General features: G+C 46.0%; 1 protein-coding gene across 7 annotated transcripts in view; it reads left to right on the forward strand.

The window, feature by feature from the left end:
• Positions 1 to 22,871, forward strand: part of XPO6 (exportin 6) — a 103,388-nt gene that overhangs the window by 55,708 nt on the left and 24,809 nt on the right. For 2 of the 7 annotated variants that reach the window (XM_043560239.1, XM_043560237.1), the window contains exons 8-12: positions 327 to 453; positions 6,434 to 6,543; positions 15,441 to 15,549; positions 17,303 to 17,395; positions 18,560 to 18,629. In XM_043560239.1, coding sequence (XP_043416174.1) covers positions 327 to 453; positions 6,434 to 6,543; positions 15,441 to 15,549; positions 17,303 to 17,395; positions 18,560 to 18,629 — 509 coding nt within the window. Of the gene's footprint in view, positions 1 to 326; positions 454 to 6,433; positions 6,544 to 15,440; positions 15,550 to 17,302; positions 17,459 to 18,559; positions 18,630 to 22,871 lie in introns of all 7 variants that reach the window. The other 5 variants (XM_043560234.1, XM_043560236.1, XM_043560238.1 and 2 more) reach the window with 3 other exon arrangements.

Raw genomic sequence — 22,871 nt, forward strand, 5'->3', positions numbered from 1 at the left:
CCCTTGACTTTTTAGTATCACTTTCTTTCTCTTGAATCGGTTGTAACATGAAGGACTTAGAAACGGCGAGAGCCCTAGTTTATAAGATGTCTTAGTAGAGAGTGCCTGAGGATTAAAGTTGCTTTTCTGCTATGTTTCAGGTGGTAATGGAATGAAGGGTTGCCTGACCTGTAGGTAATTGTTGCAGGCCTTTATCTTTTTAACTGAAAAGCTGTTTTAAATCTGCGTAGTTCTGTACTGAAAGAAATTTGGATTGAATTTGAGTTCTCTTCTAAGGAGGTGGCTGGGTTTCTGATCGTCTCTTCTCGTCTTCTTGTCTTACTTAGCTATGTCGAGAAGTTTACTGACTTCCTGCGGCTCTTCGTGAGTGTCCACCTGAGAAGAATCGAGTCCTACTCCCAGTTCCCTGTGGTGGAGTTTTTGACGCTTTTGTTCAAGTACACATTTCATCAGGTAAAGCACCGGCACCGCTCATCCTTTTCCTCCTGAAAAAGCACGCTTTGTTGTTTCCAGGGTAGTTTATTTCCCGGACGTTTGTATAGTGTTGGCTTTGTGAAGATTAACACGTTTGTCCTTCCTAATGACCCTTTGAGGTGGGTGTTACTATCGTCATCTCCACTTCCCAGATAAAGAAACTGAGGCGCAGAGTAACCGGCTCAGGGTCATACAGTTAAGTGGTGGGGCCAGGCGTTTGAACTCCTAGAGTCTGTGTTCTTAACCACTGTTTTGTTGGAGAAGCAAAAGATAGAAATAGTCTGAAATTAGGGCCTTTCCTTCTGTAACTGGCACTAAAACTTCCTACAGGGAGATGATAAATAATGAAGCTCGGGGCGCCTGGGTGTTCGGTGGGTTAAGCGTCCGACTCTTGGTTTTTCAGTTCAGGTCATGATCCTCGTGGTTTGTGGGTTTGAGCCCTTTGGGATTCTCTTGTCTGCCTGTCTCTCTCTGCCCCTCCCCCACTCACTCTCTGTCTCTCTGAAATAAATAAACGTTGAAAAAAAAACAATATTATAAAAAAAAATAAATACTGAAGCTCTGAGGAGTTAACTTTTGGCGGATCGGATTTTTGCTCCCATTCAACAAATACTTTTTGAGCTCCTTGTGTATCAGGAGCTGGGCGTATAAACCCTCACGAGCAAAGTCCTTGTGCCTTGTTTACATTTTGTGGTGGCCCAATGTCTTTTCTTTATATACATATTTTAAATGGTTTATTGAGGTAGAATTATATATCTCATGAAATTCACCCATCGTGATTGTACAGCTCCGTGATGTTCACTAGATTTATAGACTGGTGCAGTCATCATCAGCCTGGTTTTAGACATTTCTGTCGTGTCTTCTCCCTTGTGCATTTGTGTGTGTGTAATTTATTTTTTAATTCCAGTATAATTAATGCAGTGTTATATGAGTTTCAAGTGTACAATATAGTGATTCAACAGTTCTGTACATTACTCAGCGCTCATCCTTCTGTGAGTGTCTTTAAAATAAGTTTTCTATTGAAGTATCACACCCATTCGGAGAAGCGCATAGATCCCGCGTGGACAGCTTGATGAATTTTCCCAAAATGAACACAGCCATGTAACCACCACCTTCGTCAAGAAGTAGAACATTACTGCCAGCTCCGCCTTGGGTGCCTTCCCCTTCACTTCCCGTGCGTCACCCCAATCTTGACCTTAACGTCCCAGATTCCTTTTGCCTGTTGTGGAACTTCTCTCCGTGGATGTCTCCAGTATATATTTGTTTTGTCTTGGTTTTTCATTCCACATCATGTTTGTGAGATTCACCTGTGTTGTGTGTGTGGCAGTAGTTTGTTTTCATTGCTTTATAGTAAGTCATTATCTGAAAATCTGTCCCACTGCAGATATGAGCTGCTCGGTTTTTGGTGATCATGAATTCTCTTGCAGTGGGCGTTCTCATACGTGCTTTTGGGTGTACCTGTGTAGCTCTTTCTGTTGGCGTAACCTGGGTATGACGTTCCCGGGTCAGGGAAGGCATGTGATTTTATAAGTTGTGGATTTTACGTGTCGTGGAAGTTTAAACCACCAATGATGTAGCTTCACGAGGGTAGAAGAGAGACAAGGGCCTAGGCTGGGAGGGGGGTGTGTGTGTGTGTGGTTGGGGATTTGGAGCGAGGGTTTGGTGTGTGAGCTAGCCTTTTTCAGGGGGGTACTCGGCGCATAAAAGTAAGCGCCCCCAGTGGGTGAGGGTGAACCGCTCCTGGGTGCAGCAGGGAGGGTGGGGGTGGAGGAGGACGAGGGTTGAGGAAGTATCAGGATGTCTGGTAGAGGGGCCAGTGAGTGCAGGGCAGGAAGGACAGCACGCTCAGTTCACCAGACCTAAGAGGGGATGGGAGAGGTGACGAGATGTGGGAGGGCGAGGGGGTGGGAGAGAAGCATTCCGGGTAGGAGCGTTTCGAGATGGATCCAGAGACCTCCCGGAGGGGACCGGGAAGAAAGGATTCAGTAGATACGTTAGAGTAAGTGTAGCAGAAATGAAAGAGATGGGGAGCCAGTGCTGAGGTCAGTCACAAAGAAGGGGTTTTGGGGAAAGTGGAGTGAAAATGTTTTGCAGTTTGCTCTGCCTGTGAAGTTTTTTATCTGCCCTTTATATATGACATAGAAGAAAGCTAAGTACAAGTTTTTTTTTTTTTTTTTTTTTGTTTTTTTTTTCAACGTTTATTTATTTTTGGGACAGAGAGAGACAGAGCATGAATGGGGGAGGGGCAGAGAGAGGGAGACACAGAATCGGAAACAGGCTCCAGGCTCTGAGCCATCAGCCCAGAGCCCGACGCAGGGCTCGAACTCACGGACCGCGAGATCATGACCTGGCTGAAGTCGGACGCTTAACCGACTGCGCCACCCAGGCGCCCCTAAGTACAAGTTTTAAAGTATGCATGTCTTATGCCTACTTTTTTGGACTTGAACCCAACAAACAGTTCTGTGTTGGAGCTCTGGTTGTTTCTATGAGGTCTGTGTCCTTGGAGCAGTCTTTTTAATTGCCTTCGATTTCAGTTTCCTCACTTAAGGAGATCGACTGTGGTGGGCATCTTCACAGTCTTGCCCCTGTTCATCTTCTGTGGTCCTTTGCCTAGAATTTTAGGTGTTGGTTTTCCATTGAAATCAAAGTGGTGGTTTTGTATGTTTATATATTACATGTATATACTGGGAAAAGAAATGAATATGGTCATGAAGCAGACAACAGGCTTCTTTCTTTGTCCTTTACCCGAGGTTACTGTCAGCTGAGCTTCCTTGTCCTCTCTTGGTCTCCTGTATGAGGACCTTCCTTCCTTCCGTTCTTTTTTTTTCTCTTTCAAAACATTAAAAAATTTTTTAAAATTATTTATTTGTTTATTTTTTAATTTACATCCAAGCGAGTTAGCATACAGCGCAACAATGGTTTCAGGAGTAGATTCCAGTGATTCATCCCCTATGTATAACGCCCAGTGCTCATCCCAACAAGTGTCTTCCTTATGCCCCTTCCCCATTTAGCCCATCCCCGCTCCCACAACCCCTCCAGCAACTCTGTCTGTTCTCTGTATTTAAGAGTCTCTTGTGTTTTGTCCCCCTCCCTGTTTTTATATTATTTTTGCTGCCCTTCCCTTATGTTCATCTGTTTTGTGTCTTAAATTCCTCATATGAGTGCAGTCACATGATGTTTGTCTTTCTCTAATTTTGCTTAGCATAATAATACCTTCTAGTTCCATCCGCGTAGTTGCAAATGGCAAGATTTCATTCTTTTTGATTGCCGAGTAATACTCCATTGTGTGTGTGTGTGTGTGTGTGTGTACACACACCACATCTTCTTTATCCATTCATCTGGAGGCCCTTCCTTTCTGGGTGTGGGCTCTTGGACTATGGGAGTCAGTGTCCTTTGAGGTCCAGGAAGAAGCAGATTTGAGCATTGGGCGGAGGGGCAGGAAGCTAGAAGGTGTTCTGCGCAGTTTACTATAGGCTGGGCTGCCTATCGTAAATGGGCAGGGTGCACTCCAGGGTCAGGAGCTGGCGGTGGTAGGGGAATTCTTTGGGGTAAGACTTAAGAATAAGAAATGAAGTGCCCTCAAGAGACAGTTTTAAGTTCTCATCTGGTCATTAACAGTGTGATCATACTTTATCATGGTTTAATTATCTGCAAAGCTGGAAAACGTTCTTTCCTCTTGTCTAGAGGGTTTTGAGTGTACTCAGTATTTTTGCCTTTTGTTTCTAAAATTCAGAGGGGTGCCTGGCCGGCTCAGTTGGCGGAGCATCTGACTCTTGGTCTCAGGGTCGTGAGTTCGAGCCCCGTGTTGAGTATAGAGATTACTTAAAAAAATTTTCATAAGAAATTTTAGTACTGGTCATCATGTGTTGAAGGAATAGTAATAAGACAAAGGTGGTGTTAGTATCTTTCTATAAGCATCTCCTCTCTCTTGTTTCTTGTCCTACATTTTTTCTCTCACCGAAGTGTCCCACCACAGCCCCTCTGGCCACTATAGCTCAGCAGGTGTTTGCCTCCAGCGTTGCTCCCCTCGCTGTGGTGTCCCCTCTGAGCATCTGATTTCTGTCTTCCTGGTCCTCTTACTGCATCCTTAGCAGTTCCTTCTGGGCCTTGCGTTTTCATCCCGCCCCCTTTTCCTAAAACAGTGCCTGGGGTGGTGTGGCACCGGGGAACAGGGCTCTACGCCAGGAGGCTGAAGTTCCACATTCTGGTTCTCTTTCTGTTCCTTATCTTTTCATCTTGCGCAGGTGACTTTGCTTTGGAGCCTTGGTTTCGATTCGTTTTGTTTCTTTTCTTTTCTTTTCTTTTCTTTTCTTTTCTTTTCTTTTCTTTTCTTTCTTTTTTAATATATTTTAATTTATTTTTGAGAGAAAGACAGCACAAGCAGGGGAGGGGCAGAGAGGGGGAAACACAGAATCTGAAGCAGGCCCCAGGCTCTGAGCTGTCAGTACAGAGCCCGACGCGGGGCTCGAACTCACAGACTGAGATCATGACCTGAGCTGAAGTCTGACGCTTAACTGACTGAGCCACCCAGGCGCCCCCCCAAAAGTACTTCCTGATCAGCTATGTTCTGTGGAGGAGAACATGGGTGTTTTTAAACCTAGGAAGGCCAACTGAGTGATTGACTCACAGGGAGCTCAGCAAGCTGAAGCCAGGGAAGACTCCCATCTCCTGGCTGTGCAAATTGAGTGCCTGTCTACAGGCTACTTATATTATTTCCACGTGGCTTATTGTTTTCTGTGCTTATTCTTCTGGTTCACTTCATGTCATGTACATCCTGGATTTTGCAAAGGATGAAGTGGAGACAGGAAATGGTCATTTTCTTTTCAGAGGATGGCCCTGTCAGGTCCTGATTGTCAGTTCCAAGGCAACCCTGTGAGCTGTGAGGTTGGACTCTGCCCCAGTCTGCCCCGGAAAAAGTTAGCTTTCTGTCTCAGACTGCGTACAGAACTTCCATCTCCTGCTACCACCCAATGGGCAAATCCCACACATGCCCTTATAAGCCTCTGGATTTCCTTGTGGATCCGAGATGGAAGGAAACTGATCCAAGAAGATGATGGTCTTACTTCTTTCCCTATCTGATCCTGCCACCCAACATTGCTTCAATGAAGCAATCACAAAACCAAAGAGCTCTTATAGGTAGCAAGAAATTCAGTGGATATAGAAGGGACTGGGTGGGGGGGCACAAGTTGAAATTGAATATGCGTGAGAAGGACTAGACGTTGGAGAATGTAGTGCCTGGAGTTTACATGAAATAGAATCTCAAGGCTCTTGAGGAATCGGAGCACAATGAGTCAGGCACTAGACCCTACAGAGACTTGTTCTTCTCTCCTCACTTTGTCTTTGTCAACACCTGGTTAGAGGTTGCTCTTAGCCCATTGGACACCCCTCCTTCTGCAGATGAGATCATGCCTGAGAGTCAGACTTAAGCTAATTTTCAGTCTGTTATGTAGGAAGACTGCAGATGTTACTTTTCTAACTTTCAAATATGTAAACTTGTCACCTTCAGAACCATCGAAACTTCTGGTTTCCTGATGATATGTAGAAAGAGCATTTACTGGGGTGGGAGGGGGGTGGTAAAGGGACCTGGTTTGAATAAATCATGTCCCTGGATCTCAATTTCTTTTTCTCTAAAACAGATTTGAATGGGATGATCTGTAAGAGTCCTCCCCGTCAATCTCAGATTTAAAGATTGGTGTCTGCTTGGCTTATTTTGTAATTAAGTTTGTCCTGCATAGGATCTCCCTAATAATGATATGTTCCATGGCACCTTTGTCTTGTTAGGTTCACCAGGGCCCAGTCATGAAAACCATTTGAAAGATTGCAGTTGTGGTTACCAGGAAGTGGAGGGAATCTAGGCTTAGGGTTGTACCATTCTGATGGAAATAAACACTGGTGGGGATGTTTCTCAGGAGGAGCTGCGTTAAGTAATTTCATTGTCTGGATTTCTTTTGCATCATAGCCTACTCATGAAGGTTACTTCTCTTGTTTGGATATCTGGACGCTCTTTCTGGACTATCTGACAAGTAAAATTAAAAGCCGTCTGGGAGACAAGGAAGCAGTTCTCAACAGGTAAACCTCAGAAATACCGATAAATAGAAATAGACATTTTTGCGTTTTTCTTGTGGCTTAAAGGGACAGCCAGGCCGTCAGACCTCTTCAGTGAAACTGGGTCACACAAGCTGGGTAGGTAGTAATGTCATTGAGCATTTTCATATATTTTTTTCCCCCTTTAAATATTTCATTTTCTTAAAACATTTTATTTTCTGATTAAAAATGTAATTTGTATAGTTCTTTAGCTGTGATAACTGTCTCAAGGGTTTGTTTTTAAGTGGCCCTTATTTTAGAGATTAAAAACTGAAGTATTTATTGGATGGATGAAATGATAGGACGTCTGGGATTTGCCTTAAAATAATCCACTGGGATAGAGGGAAAGGAGGGTTGGCCGTGTGTTGATAATTGATGTTGACCTTTATTGATGGTAACTTGGGGCTCATTATATGCTAGCTCCTTTTGTATGTGTGTGAAAATTTCCTAAATAAAGTATAGTAAATACCTGCTGTGAAAAATAAGTATTTTAAAAACTAGGAAAAGATAGAAAAATATAAAGAAAAGATATCCATAATCCCACAGTCCAGCGATAATTACTTTTGTACTTTCTATTGTATTTATTTCTATTTTATTTATTTATTTAATTAAAAAAAAAGTTTATTTATTTTAGAGAGAGAGCGCGAGTAGGGGAGGGGCAGAGAGAGGGAGACACAGAATCCGAAGCTGGCTCCAGGCTCCGAGCTGTCAGCACAGAGCCAGATGCAGGGCTTGAACCCATGAACTGCGAGATCGTGACCTGAGCTGAAGTCGGATGCTTAACCGATTGATCCACCCAGGCGCCACTCTATTGCATTTTTTAAAAAACAGAAAATGGGGAAATGTTTTTCCCCTTATGTTCCTCAAGGTCATTTTTCTTGCTTGCAGGCAGAAAGTGTAGTTCCTGTCCACCATAGTTATTTAGTTAAGAAGTGAAATATTGAGCTAATGAATCTAGAACGCTTGGCACATTGCGAATGCTCGCTCAGTAGATGGCATCAGTGGTTGGTGGTGAGTGAACACCCCTTCCTAGCAATGTGCCCTGTGGGGGGCGGCGAGGAGAATCCTGGCCTGGGAAGAGATCGGACCGAGTTTTTATAATCTTAAACTGAATATTTGCATTTCAAGTTAAAAATCTGCACTTTTGTTCCCAAACATTATTTGTGTGATTGCAAAATAGCTTGCAAGTTGCTTTGTTGTCAGGTCAGATGTGCTTTGTGGGTGTATATTCGTGTATCCGAAACTCTTACACAACAGTAGATCCTGTTTTTGGTGATTTTGCCAACTAAAAGTTAGTTATTGTGTTTTTGAATGAGATTCTTCAAAGGGAAGGTATTTTTGCCTTATTCTCTATTTTGTATGCTGAACAGTTGGGTCCTGTAGTTCCGGGACTGTGCTTGATTTTGCTATGTTTAGTGGGAGACTTGACATCTCACGCTTGTTGGAAGAATAAACTGAGGAAATGATTAATATGAAAATGCTTTTTAAAGCACAGTACAAAAGTGTTTTAGGTGTGGAGAATATGGTTCCATTGAGAAAATCTGCAGAGTGTAGTCTTAAATAGATTTTAGTATTAATCTGGCAGATTATTAGTGTTAAAGATACACTTGTGCACACCAACCTACCGACAGAAGGAGCAGTGGTATACAATTTAAATTCCTTTTCTGCTTCATGGGAGCAGTGTTACTTTTGGTCAAGTTATATGCTGATCACATTTCCTCTTGCAAAATGTGCATGTTGACCTCTCAGGATGGTTAGGATTCAAGGAAATCACATATATAACATGCCTGGCACAGTATTTAGCCTGTTTTAGGCACTCAGTAAATGGTCGCAGTGATGACTGCAACCATGATAATAAGTAGTAGAAGACGTTGCTGCCGTCGGACTGTGGTGGTGACCATGGAGTTCAGTGATCAGGGCCCCCAGGTGGCCTAAAGGCCTTTTAGTCCACCTTCAAATGTTGACCTGTCTGCCCAGGCATCTGTCATCTGATGTCACTGGGTTGTCAGGGGTGATGGCTGATCACTTTCAACACTAGGAATTTTTTTTGATGTTTATTTATTTATTTTGAGAGAGAGTGTATGAGTAAGAGAGGGAGAGGGAGAGAGAGAGAGGGGGGGGAAAGAGAGAGAGAGAGAGAGAGAGAGAGAGAGAGAGAGAGAGAGAGGGAGAGGGAGAGAATATGAATCCCAAGTGGGCTCTGTGCTGTCAACACAGAGCCCAACGATTTGGGGCTCAATCTCAAAAACCATGAGGTGAAACCTGAGCTGAAATCAAGCACAGGACGCTTAACTGACTGAGCCACCCACATGTCCCTAAGAATTTTTTTATTGATCATTTGATTATCATCCTAAATGAGGCTTTCTAATTCTTTATGACTTTTTTTAATGTTTATTTTTGAGAGAGAGAGACAGTGTGAGTAGGGGAGGGGCAGAGAGAGGGGGAGACACAGAATTCGAAGCAGGCTCCAGGCGCTGAGCTGTCAGCACAGAGCCCGATGCAGGGCTCGAACCCATGGACCAGACCGCGAGATCATGACCTGAGCTGAAGTTGGACTGAGCCACCCAGGTGCCCCTATGACTTTTTTTCCCCCAAACATACACTTACAACACTTTTATGCCCTTGAAAAACAAAAAAAGCCTTGAAATCTTCAAAGCTGGTCTGGGGTTTTTTGCTATTAGTTAACCATCACCAGGGAACTGTTTATTGAGCAGATATCACTTAGTATCTGGGTTACAGATTACAAAGAGGGCTGTATAAGGTAGTCCGCTGAGGGGCACAAAGAAAATAGTTGAATTTTAACGTCTATATTTTTCCGGTCACCTCTTAAACACTGTATATTTATGCAGGTGTGCGCTCAAGTCCTTAAATGAAAGTTTTGAAGTGTGGCAACCACTGTTCTAGGTTCTAGGAGACCCTGATGCGTCAGAGATGTGCTGTTTCGCAAAAGTAGTTGACAAAGACCACTGGCTACTGGTCGTGACCCACTCATTTTAACTAAAGCACGTAAATGTGATCAAATGTTTTTCGGCTGGTAAAATGCATCTGAAAGAAGTTGAGGTGCTTTTGGAATCACATTTGTGGCTTAAGCCAGAATTTCAGAAGCAATTGATGTTGCAGGAACTCGTCAAGAATGTTTTCTTGGTGTCTTAAATGGGAAACGTAGGTGTGGTTAAGTCACTCAGTTCCTGTCCCTTGCGGTTTACAGGTTTTGCATCATCCATCACAACAAAGTGGTGTAGGCATTGTAGGCTACAAATTTAGAAGCACAAATGTACATGAGTTTATTTTTGGACCTAGGAGCTTGGAAATCGGAGCTCCTCATGTTCCTCACTCCGTGAGAATGCTCCAGAGTTTCTTGATCAGAGCTGCTGGGGACTTGGGTCCCTCTGTGCGAGGGCTGTGTTCTGTAACTTAGCAGAACAAAGCCGCTGCTGGAGCTCGTGGTCCGGGTTGGCCATCTTCAGGTGGTGGTTTGGGAAGACCTGAATTTCAGTTTCCTTTTCCTCCGTTGTCCTCTGGGGAAGGTTGTGCCGACTTACAGGTTGTTGAGTAAACGAAGTGAACCGGTGCGTGTCGAGTAGCTTGGCCGACAGTAGGTGTTTGGTGAAGAACTGATTCTCTTCTACTCGCTCCCTCTCACTCCCTTCTCTCTGTGCTTGTCACTGTGAGAGGAGCCACCTGTGTAGGAACTTCTTGCAGGAAGAGGAGGAAACCTGAAGGGAGTTAAGCAACCTCTAAAGTTCTCGAGTCATGTCCTGTGACCGCTTCGTCGTGAGAGTGCTGGCCAGGACCAGCCACAGAGCAGCCAGGGATCCCGAGTGACACCGGGTTGGACTGTAAACACATGTGGGCGAGCGTGAGAACAATTGCTGCCCTTTCCTTCCGGGTGGGTTTTCTGCTTAACAAAAAGGAAGTGCTGTTGTGACCCGTGACATTTTGATACACTAATAAAAGGTGTCAACTAGGTTTCTGTCAGGGCTCCGGTCGTTTCCTAGCTCCTAGGAAGAGAAATTCATGCTGTTGACGGCCCCAGAGAGCAAGTGAATGGGGTCTCAGTAATTTCAAAATTGGGCCGGCATCCCACCCCTGTCCTTTGTAGCCCTCTCTCACTTGGACTTTTGTCTGTTTATTGCCTGCATTTATTCACGTTTTTGTTCATTTGTTCTTTCACCCGTCCTCTGTTTACTGAACACCTACTCTGTAGTTGTCTTAACGTGTACAGTTTTATTTAACTCAGAAGTTGGGGTGCTTCGGAATCACATTTGTGGCTCCAGTCACAGAGGTCTGTAGGTTTGTGACTGTTGCATGTTTAAACATTTAATGCTACACATTTCTCTCTGAGTACTGCTTTAGCTTCATCCAAAAAAATTTTTAAGTTTGTTTTTGAGAGAGAGAGAGATACAGAGAGACAGAGAGACAGAGAGAGAGAGAGAGAGAGGATGCTCAGAGAGAGAGAGGATGCTCAGAGAGAGAGAGGGAGGCCCAGAATCTGAAGCAGGCTCCAGGCTCTGAGCTGTCAGCACAGAGCCCGACGCGGGGCCCAAACCCATGGGCCGTGAGATCATGACCTGAGCTGAAGCTAGATGCTTAACCAAGTGAGCCATACAGGCACTCCTCACTGAAGATATTTTCTAATTTCTCTTGGGGTTTCCTCTTTGCTGTTTAACTTCCAGATATTGGAGATTCTCCATCTGTCTTGTTACCATATTCTAGTTACCATGATCTGCAAACGTAGTTTGTGTTCTTTTTAATTTGTTAAGGTTTGTTTTATGACTTAGTTTTCTTGGTGATTGTTCATCGCGCACTTGAAAAGAGTGTGTATTCTGCTGTTGTCGGATGGGGTGTTGTGTAAATGTTGGTTAGGTCGGGTTGGCAGGTGGCATTTCTGTGTGTCCTCTGTCATGTTCAGTCAGTGGCCGGGAGAGAGGTAAGCTCTCCGTGTGTGATTGTGGGTTTACCAATGTCTCCTCTCAGCCCTTATCAGTTTTTACTTCATTTATTTTGAGACTCTGTTGTTAGTTTCACACAAATTTAGTTTCCCTTTTCAGTATGTCTGTTTGACTCTCTGTCTTTATCTGAGGTTTTTAAGAGGTTGCTCTGGTATTACAATATGTCTACTTTTCCTTTTAACCCTTCACCACTGAGAGCGTATGTAGAAGATGCCTTGTCACCACATAGATCCTTTTGCCTCCCTTTATACTGAACTTGCCACATGTTTTATGTCTATATACGTGGACAACCCCAGCAGACAGTGTTTTATTTTTGCCTTCATCCATCATTCATATTTTAAAGATCTTAAGAGGAGAGAAATAGTCTGGAGAACACTAGAGAAATGGTATTTACCCAGACATTTGCCAATTTCTTGCTTTTGTCCTTCATTCTTAAAGTTCCAGGTTTCTTTCCTATGGTCATTTACTTACTGTATTAACAAGCTTGGGCTGTCCTGACAAAATACCACAGGCCGGGTGGCTTAAACAGCGGGAGTTTACTTCGTCACAGTTCTGGAGACTGGAAGTCCCGGCTCAAGGTGCTGGCAGGTTCACTTCCTGGTGAGGACTCTTCCTGGCTTGCAGACTCTCGCCTTCTCCGTGTCCTCATGTGGCCCTTCTGTGCTTGCACGGGAGAGCGAGTGGCACGCATGCACTCTCCCCTGTCACTTTCTCTTCATGTAAGGCCACTGTCCCGTTGGATAGGGTCCCACCCTTATGACCTCACGTAACCTCTGTTCCCATTTTATAGGCCTTATCTCCAAGTACAGTCACACGGGGGATAGGGCTTCAACATAAGAATTTCCAGTGGACCCAGTTCAATTCAGTGCCTAGCACCTCCTGCCCGAAGAACATTACGGAGGATGGTTATACCAGCTGCCTTAAAAAAAAGTCTTCGATAATTCCAGGGTACTGGCGTCTTGAGGTTGGCTTCTGTTGATCGTCTTTCCCTTGATTAATGGTCAGTGTCTCCTCATTCTTTGTATGCTGACTAGTATCTCGAATGCTTTTACCTCTTTATGTGAACCAGCCTCAGGCATGGCTTCCGTCACCACGGTCACCTTATGCTCAGAGATGCTGCATGTAGAGACCTCGCACCCGCAACGCAGGTAGCAGGAATGAGAAGCGGAGAGTTGGACCAAAGGCTCTTGTCCGGAGGCTCTGCCCTGTGACTCCTCTTAGCATGTCCTCGACCACTGCCATCTGCGAGGGAGGCTGGGAAATGTAGTCTTCCACTTGGCCTCAGTGCCCAGTGTTGTCTTGCTGAGGAGGAAAGGAAGAACGGGTCTTGGGTAGGGAGCCGGAGTCTGCCACACCCGAATACTCTGCCCACCTTCACCAGCCACTTGGGGAGAGCAGTTGCTACCTGAGTGTGTTTAGCCTGGTTCGTGGTTGGGGTCCGTTTTCTATGGGATAAGCTTTTTTTGCAGCCAGAGCCGCTAACCGCCGGTAGGGGTTTAGGTCTAATTTAGGGTAATTCTGTGCATTTTACAAAGTCTTTAAAGTCCCTTTTGAGCTCAGCAGGACAACTTGTAGATGACGGGTTTCATCTGTCCTCTGGTCTGAAGTGGATTTTCTTTCCTAGCAAAATTGTGAAAATGCACTGGTCCATCGTAGTGATTTATAGCATAAAACTTGTGTAACTAACTTTAGGAATTTATGTCTGAGCAAATGGCAAATATAAGCTCCAGGCTTAAGTGTTTGATCTTACCTTTCTCTGAAGTCGACTGAAATAGGATTTTGAGTCTGCTGGCAATTCTTCCCACAGACGTTGCCTATTTTGTGAGTGATCTTCCCTGCCAGCGTTAGTTTCTGGGCGGCCTTGCTTGGTTGCCCGTCCAGCCTGGGTTGTTAAGTCATTTGCAAACACTGCGGGGAGGGGTGGTCAGTGTTTCTGTCTTAGTGAAAAAAAGAACTCTTGTGCCCACCAGACTCTGCAGTGTGACAGCATGGGAGGATTTCCAAGTAGTCTCGAGACTGTGTACAGAGTTGTTACAAGGGTTGTAGCAGACTAGATGGACTGACTGTATTTGATCTTGGCGCTGGATTCCTTTTAGCTGTGGTTAGCTTGTCTGGTACTCACCTGTGTTGGATTAGATGGTTCATTAGGTAGAGTCCTGTCAGGAGAACGGACACCACACTTAATTGTTTTAAGAATTCGGTGTAAGAGATTGATGAAACCGGTGTTGGAGGGCCGGAAGAGCAAGAAGGAGACACCAAGATTCAGCAGATGAGAACGACAGGGGGCAGCCCACCCCCAGGGCTGAAGGAAAAGAGTGGAGCTGTTCAAATCTGGATCTCAGGGATGGGCGCCGTGCAGCTCAGGTCTCTGAAGAGAGGGCACCCAGGAGCTCGGCCAGGCAGCGGGGTGGAGGCTTGGAGCTGGTGCTCACTCCTGAGAGGACGGGGCGCGACCTGGCTGCTGCTGGCACCTCCGAGAGTGCACGCGGCTGGCTGTAGGAATGTGAAAGCTGAAAGTAGGACCAGTTCTTACCTCCAGGTGACCGTCACTGGGGTGATACTTCCAGGGCAGCGAGCCCACCAGGAGAATGGCATCCCTGTGCTCTGCTGCCTCTTGGTCTTCCTCCAGCGCCCCTGCTGCAGAGCCTCCAGGCAGAGGAGAGGTGTGCTCTGCGCAGCCTGGGCCCCGACGTCACAAAGCGTGCGGCTGGATCGGCGCCGGACGCCTGGCGTGAGTGCCCGGCTTTGTGAGTGGGAGCAGTCCCTGAGCCTGTCTTGGAAGCGTTTCGGGACAGACATTTAGGCTTTGGGATTTGTTCTTGAAAATTAGGGTTTGGTGGCCCTTGGGTGCGACTGCTGCATGTAACTTGGTGTTTCCGGAGGTAGGCTGTCATCACACGTGGGAAATAGCCAGGCCTGGAGCTTTAGGTGTTTCTTTGAGAAGGGGCAGGGTTCCTCCAGACCTTTTCCATTTCTTCCTTTAGGTTTTAAGTGTTCTGACTGAAGGTTTTGGGGGACGGAGCGGAGCAGGCTCGAAGACCATTGTTGGTTTATGCATAGAGAGGAGGGCATAGGATGTTGAGTTAGGGAGCCCCAGGTTCAAATCACCTAGCTTGGTGACCATGGGCAGTCTGTCTAACTTTTGTTAACTCTGGTTTCCTTGTCGGAGAAACACCAATAATATACCTACCTCTCACAGATGTTAAAAGGATTGAATCATGGAGTTGAACCTTCTATTGAATCGGTGTAAATTGATATTTATATATCATTACTTATAATCCCTCGGGCACCCGTTGAGAAAATAACTCAAGAGTATATGGTGAAAAGAATGCCAGGGGAGTGAAAAGAAGTGTCTGTTTAACACAAAAGAAGGCATTAATGGAGGAGCTGAACAAAAGATACTGGCAGAAGTCCTTCCTTACCAGTAATTACATTAAACGTAAAGAATATAACTTCTCTAGTTTAAAAAGCAGTGATTAGCAGAATGGATTGCAAACAGATGATCCCACTACATGTTGTCTATAAATAGAGACTCACTTCGGTTTCAAAGACACAAACAGGTTGAAAGTAAAAGGATAGAAAAAGCTATTCCATGTAGACAGTAACCAAAAGAGATTCAGGGCAGCTATGCTAGTGTCAGAATAGACTTTAGGACAAGAGTGGCTGCCGGGGACAAAGGACATCGTCTAATGATAAAGGGTCCATCCGTCAAGAAGGTGTCTGGAACATAGCAAAATAAAGAAATACCCCTGCCACCGTTCCACTCTCACATAGGCACTTGCCAGCCTGTAAGCTAAATCTAGTTCAGATACTGCTTGTATATGGTAATCCAGCAGGGGCGCTATTCTTCTTCAGAGTGTAGGAGGCCTTTTCAAAACCCAGGCTAAAAGCCTGCTGTCACCTGTTGTTGAATTTCTCCCTGCCGCATAGGTACGAAGACGCTCTAGTCCTCTTGCTCACGGAGGTGTTGAATCGAATCCAGTTCAGATACAACCAGGCCCAGTTGGAGGAGCTGGATGACGAGACTCTGGATGATGATGTAAGCGGCGTGGCCTAATCAACCGTAGTCATTGTCATTTTCGGTGTGAGTCCAAACGGAGACTTGGAATCTGTAAGCTCTCTGCTCTGGAGCCAGAGTAGTCTTACAGTTTGAATTGTGTGTTTGAACTTTACAGTTGACCTTGACCAGTGTGGGGCCTAGGGGTGCTGACGACCTGTGCAGTCGAAAATCCCAAGTATAACTTTTGGCTCCCCTAAAACTTAGCTAAAACTTAGCTGCCTGACTGTTCACCGGAAGTCTTATCGACAGTCGATGAACACATATTTTGTATGTTACATGAGTTCTATACCATATTCTTACCATAACGTTAGCTGGAGAAAAGAAAATGTCATGAAGAAAATGGTAAGAGCAAATACATTTCCAGAGCTGTACTATGTTTGTTGAAACAAAAAATCCTGTGTAAGTGAACATGCCCAGTTTAAACCTGTGTCATTCAAGGGCCAGCTATATATCCTGCTCGTCTTTTGGGGTTTGTTAATTGTAAAAAGAAGTTGACAGACGTTTTTACCTGTATGAACTAGGGAGATAAGTAGAGACACCATATGCACAGTGAGAAATGGTTGAGCAAGGGCTCTGTATTGCCTTGCACCCACACCTCTGCTCCCCACTCCGGGCAACGAATAAAAGCTAGCTAGATGCGGGGTGAGGGATAGGGCATAAAGAGCTCCTGAAATGGTAAGGCTAGGATGAAAAGAAGTCTCTTTTGAGTATATTTTGTCAATCAGTATCTTAAAATCAATCTTGAATTTATTGGGCACTCGTGTGCCCAACATGGGTAAGGCAAATGTGTTGAAGGACACGATTCCCATGTTCCTTTTTCTTAAGCACCATGCACTTTAGAATTTTCAAGTCACTGGTAGGGCTCTCAAAATAACTGACTGTGGCATGGCTGAGACCTTGAGGGTGGCCGTGTTTGGGTTAGAAAGAGCCTTGTACTTGGAACTCAGAGGCCTGGGTTTGAATCTCTGAAACCTTGGGCCACAAGGAGATAGAAGTCTGGGCCTTAGATTTCTCTGAGCTTAACTTTCTCCTCTCCCAAAAGGGGAGCGATGTGGCTGACTGGCCTGTGCTGACGGTTACATGACGGTAATGTGTGGAAGGGCTGGCTGCATGCCTGCTACGTCGTGGGTGCTCGGTAAACTTTAGCTTCACTTCTTGTTAGCTGTACAATTTAGTTCAGTGCTTCTCACGTTGGAGCATGGGTAAAAATCGTTGGGACAGCTTGTTAAACAGACTTTGATTTAGGGGTGGGGGCCACAGAATCTACGTTTCCTACAAGGCCGTGGGAGATGCTGGTGCTACCGTGTCTGTGGACCGTACTTTGAGTGGCACTGATGCAGTCCGTTCTACTGCTAGGGACCTAGTAATGCACTGTTTCAGAAGGTAATGAACGAGTGACCGGTTCCTATAGCTGCGTTCTCATAGAGGGGCCTTGAGCATTTCACCAGTGGCTTTCTAAAATCTCTGTGTCCCTGTGACCGTAGGGGGAAGAAGTAGGTCATTCTCTCTGGATCATGTGCTGAGGAAACAGCTTTTTAGGAAACGAATTCATTGGATTAAAAAAAAGATTCCAGGTTGGCCTTTTTAAAGTACCAAATGACCTGGTTCCGTCGTTGGCCACTTCTTCAAGATTTTATGTCCGAGAGTGGACTTGAGGTTGAGGCTAGGTGGGCAGGGAAGATGACAGGACTGCCTTTCCGGGAGAGCTGATCCTTCTGTGTTTCCCCCACAGCAGCAGACAGAGTGGCAGCGGTACTTACGCCAGAGCTTGGAGGTAGTGGCCAAAGTGATGGAGCTCCTTCCCACACACGCCTTCTCGACACTGGTAACTCACCATCGGGAGGGGAACGAAGAGCCTGATTCTCTCCCTGCACATGTAGCACGAGTAGTAAGGCTTTTTTGCTCACCAGTATTTTAAAATATATAGGTCTACATTTTAAACAAAGAATAATGATGACCATCACCGACCCTCAAAGTTCAACAAATGCTAACATGTCCCCAAATATTTTAAATCCGCTTTTGGAAGCCCTGTTTTTCTTCCTGAACTCTCACATGTAATATGAGTTTTACTAATGCCTTCAGGCCTGCATCAGTAGCTCAGAAACGACCAGGCCACGCAGAGGACTTCCTGCTAAAGATCGCATTGCTGCAAAGTGAGCCTTTGTAAAGCCCGTCGCTAGCACTCTGCGTATATTCATGTGCTAGAATCTTAGTCATAAGGACCGCTTTCCTTCACTCAGTGGTGCTTGTTATTTGGGGAGATTTCATTAAGCCTATCTCTTCTTCAAGGACAAGATGATTTGGGGGAGGGGGGTCTTGTGTTCTCTTGTAGACAGTTCTGTTGTGTTTCGCCATCTGCCTTTCGTAGGGACCTGTCACATTGAAGTCTGATCTTTGTCCTAACGGTGAGTTAGCAGCTTTAGAAAGAAAAGATACTGATAGCTCTGGTTATGAGGGTCCTGTCTGCCAAATGAGTAAGGGAATCAGACTTCTAAAAAATTGGGCCTGTCTTTTCACTCTGCCATGCACTTAAATTAAAGGCAGATTATCTGACAGTTCTTTCCAGAATAGGATTTCCCTTGGATTTGAAGGGAGATAGGTTCCGTCTTTAAGCTCTAGAAGGTGTAGATCATTTGGGGTTTGGCGTCCTCTTTTAGGAACCGTAATAGTCAAACCCAGCATCCGTTGCTTTGTTTAGAAAAGAGTTATCTACCTGATAAGTTGTTGTTTTTTTTTGTTTTTTTTGTTTTTTTCTTTTCTGATTCCGAACATTAATTGGTGGTGTGAATTGTAGAAATTGTTGAAGGCAGGGCACTGAAGGGAGCCACTCCTTAGCTGGCAGTAAAGGTTCTCCGAGAAAAGGGTATTTTTAATCTGATGCCCCTCCCCACCCCCCCTAGATCTTGTAATGTTTTAACGTTAAAATGCTGTTAAAAGTTGGACTTATGTTTGTTTTTTTTTTTTTTAATCTTTGTTTTTTCGTTTTCAGTTCCCAGTTCTTCAGGACAATTTAGAAGTTTATCTGGGTTTACAGCAGTTTATAGTTACTTCAGGGTCAGGTAAACTGGTTTTTATTTTCTAATTTAACCGACGTTAAGAAAACTACCGGGCTGATATTTAATTATTGCCTTCTTTGCTGTCGCAACATGATTTCTCCACTGCCACCTCCCCGCCGCTCTGTCTCTCCCCACTTCTAAACGGAAAACTTTCTTAAAGAATCAATGACAAAAAGGAACCGTGGGGGAGGTAAAGGATGAGGCTGTGACAGTGCATTCCGAACAGGTGTTTCAGTGAGAAAGAAGCAGCTGATTTGGAGCAAAGAGGGGGGACTTAGAGGGGGAAAAAGAAACAAAAACCCAGCAATTAGGCTATTTCCTTATGTCTTTGAAACCAGCAAGCGCACTAGGGAAAAATGGCCTTGGGCTTTGCTGCCGTGTGCTCTTTCCTCCCTGGTGTTAAGCAGTAAGAGGACCCAGGAGCGGCTCTGGAGTCGGCCGACCTGTGTGGGAACACGCCGACAGCTCGTGGCTGTTAGCTCTCCTCCCGTAGCTGGCCCGCGGGAGGCCTGGCTGCAGCTGGCTGGGAAGACTTTGGGCTGCCCTTGGTAGGTGGCTTCACTCACCTGCTTGGGGTTTAGGGTCAGCAGTTTTTGGCTGTTTGGTTGATAACAATAACAGCTTCCCTGTGTAGAACACACGTCACACGCCAGGCACTGTATTCTTTGCCTACGCTGTCTTTAACTCTCTCACCTGTCCTGGTCTCCTATTTTATGGAAGAGGAAATGGGTGTCCAGAGATGTCACTTTGTCCCAAGATGGTATAATAGGGAAGGATTAGAAAGTTGAATGAACTAAAATCTGCCGTCCATTTTTTGCTAGCTAGTTGAAAACACCAAAAACAACTTCTTGTGCCTACAAATGCACCCATGCTTCCCCGTATCCCTCCAGCCTCCCCCATCTTCTTCCCAGTGTTTTCCTTCCAGGAGTCCTGCCTGGCCCCGGCCCCCAGCCCCTCTGCTGTGTAATTGTCTCAGCCCGGCACAGAGCCGCTCAGGGTAGAGACCATCTCCTGGGCGAGCTTGTTATTCATGGCAGAGCCTCCACGAGAGGCTCTGTCTGGGGCTGCCCTTCTTGGTGGCCTGTGACGGTTTGTTTCCATGACTGTATTATTAGCTTCTAAATAATCCGCTGGGCCCCAGGAGGTTGATGGGACTTGGCATGCCCCTAAGTTTGTAGATAGGTTAAGAACAGCTTACAAAGAACTTTAAAAAGATCACTTTTCAAAGCAAACATGCCTGTAAAATATGCTGTCAACGTTAACAAAAATCATTTGACTGTATAAATGCTACACATGTTTCCAGCATCCATTCTTGGGGAAAATTGTACCCTGGTGGTCTCTCCCTCAGGGCCACTCATCAAATTAGAATGTACTCAGCATGCTAAAGACCTGGTCTTGATCTTATTCTCGATCTTTTAAGAAATTGAGCATGTACTCCTCCACCCCCCCAAATAGACCCCTACATAGAGCTTACATTGAGTCTGTCTTGAGGAGAAAAATCTGAGCGACCCCTAAATCCTTTTTCTGAGACATACTGGTAACTTAGAGTTTCTCATCCGAGAAGGATAATCTGATTTATTTTTCCCTGAATGAAATATCCTATACCTGTTCTCACTGAAGCCCGTTTACTGGCGGTTTCCCAGTGTGCCTGGCCTTTCCAGATCGTTTATAAATCTCATCCCTAGCACTGCTCCTTGGTGCATATTCCTCTCAGGCCGGAGAAATACTTACTGTTTTAAAACGATCTCTCTTATCCGTGACGAAGCATTCCCCCATCCCTTGGTGGCTCCAAAGCCAAGTTTCCAATGCAAAGCCTATTAAAAAATGGAAACTCTGAATACATTTTGTTCCCTGGTTCCCATGGCCATCTAACCTCTCAAATAACCTCCATGCTGGATTAGCAGCCTTCCTGCCTCTTAACAGAAACTGTGGCATCTTCCTCTGAGAGGGTGGCCCCTCCATTCATGTGCTTTACTTCTCACCAGCTTTTAATTCTCGAATCTCCCCTGGAGGCTGTATGGATGGGAGACTGACTGTTTACACCTGCTGCCGATCTTCCTGCCTCTGCTTCCTCATTAGGACGGAGACAAGGCCTGAGGTCGCTGTGGCACCTCAGTGGCTGTGTGCGGGTCTTGCCCCTGGGAGGTCATCCTTCGCCCACATTGCCTATCTTTCTCAACCGTCTGTGGTTTGAAAGATCCCGTCTTTGGTTGTTGTGTCTCTTCTGTTCTTTGTTCTGCTTGGCTTCATTTATGACCTACTTGTTCTCTCAGAGTAGAATTCCTCAAATGGGGATTTTCACATCTCTACCTCCGCAGCCCCCCCAACAAAAGAAGACTGAGTTATATTTAACATGAAGATGTTTTCCCCCCCCCGGGCATTGATTTGCCAGGGAGCCGTCCTTTGGACGTGGTAAAAAGCGCATGCACCTAGATGGCCTCAGGGCGACTTGCTTGATGGAAGATCGCGCTTCAGTGTGGCTGCGATGTTTTCTGTCCGCAAATCTCCATGTGGCAGTGCTGTCCTTCTGAGGGTTCCCCTTTGCGGCTGTTCTTTGCTATTAGGCGGACATCTAAGCCTTAGCCAAATAGGAGGAGAAGGGGGTGGTTCTGAACGGCTTTCTCAGTGGGAACTCAGGTGATTGCTTGCGGCATTTGGTGCTGCTGGCGGTGTGAAGGCTCTAGGCTCGGGGGTGGGCGCAGAGATTTTAATTTGGGGTGCCCCCTGCCTGTGTGCTTATCTGTCTTGCGGACAGTAGGCAAGCAGCAGTCACAGTGTGCATTGACATGCGCTGTAGACGGTACGTGTGTCTTCAGTTGAATTATACGGAAATGCAGTTTTGTTCTGTCAGAAGCGGACACATATCGGCAGTTTCTTATGGTTCAAACTGATAGTTTAAAATCACAGCGGTCCTAAGCTGGTTTTCATTCCAAGTCCTGCTCTTTGACAAATTCGGGCAGGTTTAGAAGGGAACGAGCAGGATGGCAGGGATTCTCAGCCAGAGGGTGACACGGGAAATGAAGGGATGCAGGGGTGTATTTGAGCCGAGAGGAGAGTCTCTGTCTTTGCCTCTCCCCAAGGCTGCCATTCGTAAGCAGGCCTAGGCTCGTTTTGTGTTCTTCCCTCGGGGTGGGACCAGGGATGCCAATAAGGAATTGTGGGGGGAGGGACACTTTTTCTCTGTCGTTTCTGGCCAAGCTGTTTAAACATGGAGGACTCCCCGAAGAGGCTTGTGGGGAGAGGCTGGGAGGAGGCCCCGCACCGGCTGTAGCCGGGTGGACTCAGGAGCAGGCGGGGAGGCCTGCTCACGATGACTCCAGGGCTGTTAGGACCCAGACGCCAATGGAAACCCGATTTAGGGTGGTATCTTGGTTTGGTTTTTGTTTCCCTTCATGTTTTAAACTGTTCAAGAACCTCGTTCTTGGGTAAACCTAAGGGCACAAGAAGTTGGGAAGCAGTCGGCAGGGTGGAGAGCCTCGTGGGCGAGGGCGAGGCGATGAAGGTGCGCGGGCGGCGAGTGCGGAGTCAGAATCTGTCCTCGCTGCCCCGGGGAGAGAAAGGCTGGTCTCTTTTCGGCCGACACTAGCAGCACCGCACCCAGTTCCAGGGCAGATTTTTCTTAAGGCTTTGTTTCCCACAGCCCTAAAGCTTGGTGTGCAAAGGAAAACAGGTTTTAGTTTACCCTGGGAGTCAGTTATATAGCTGTAAGCCTGAAAATCCTTGACGTTCAGAAAGTGCGTGATTGTGGTGCTTTTGTTAGCTGGGAGAGGAGGAGAGGCAGTGTTGTCTCTCGCGTGATCAAAAATACCTCTTGGTTCTCTCTGTTTTGTGGGCTCATCTGGCTGGCGTGGGGTGGTCGTCCTCTTGCTCTGACTAGAGGAGCTGGCTCACTCTAGGTCACTTAGGCGCCCACCCCAGTGACCTTGGCAGGGTGCCTGCAGGCCGCGAATCCCACCGCTTGGTGTTTTCCTCACTGAGGCACTCCTCTCTGTGCGGGGCTGGGGGTGGAGGACCAGGTGAGGAAGGCGGGGGTGGGCCAAAGCTGGCCTTTGTCACCGGCTCTGTCCCTGTAAAGACCTTCCTTGATTTGACCTTCCTTGACCTTCCTTTTGTCCTCCTGCTCCTGGGGATGTGACCCACACCTTTTTCCAAACCCATGCCTACCCTTGGGGGCTGTCACAGGTCTGTTTCTAGCCTCATCACGTGGAAGCCAGCGTAGGATCCGAGGCATCAAACTTGCCGCTT

Source organism: Prionailurus bengalensis, chromosome E3 (genome assembly GCF_016509475.1).
Source record: "Prionailurus bengalensis isolate Pbe53 chromosome E3, Fcat_Pben_1.1_paternal_pri, whole genome shotgun sequence".
NCBI lineage: Eukaryota > Metazoa > Chordata > Mammalia > Carnivora > Felidae > Prionailurus > Prionailurus bengalensis.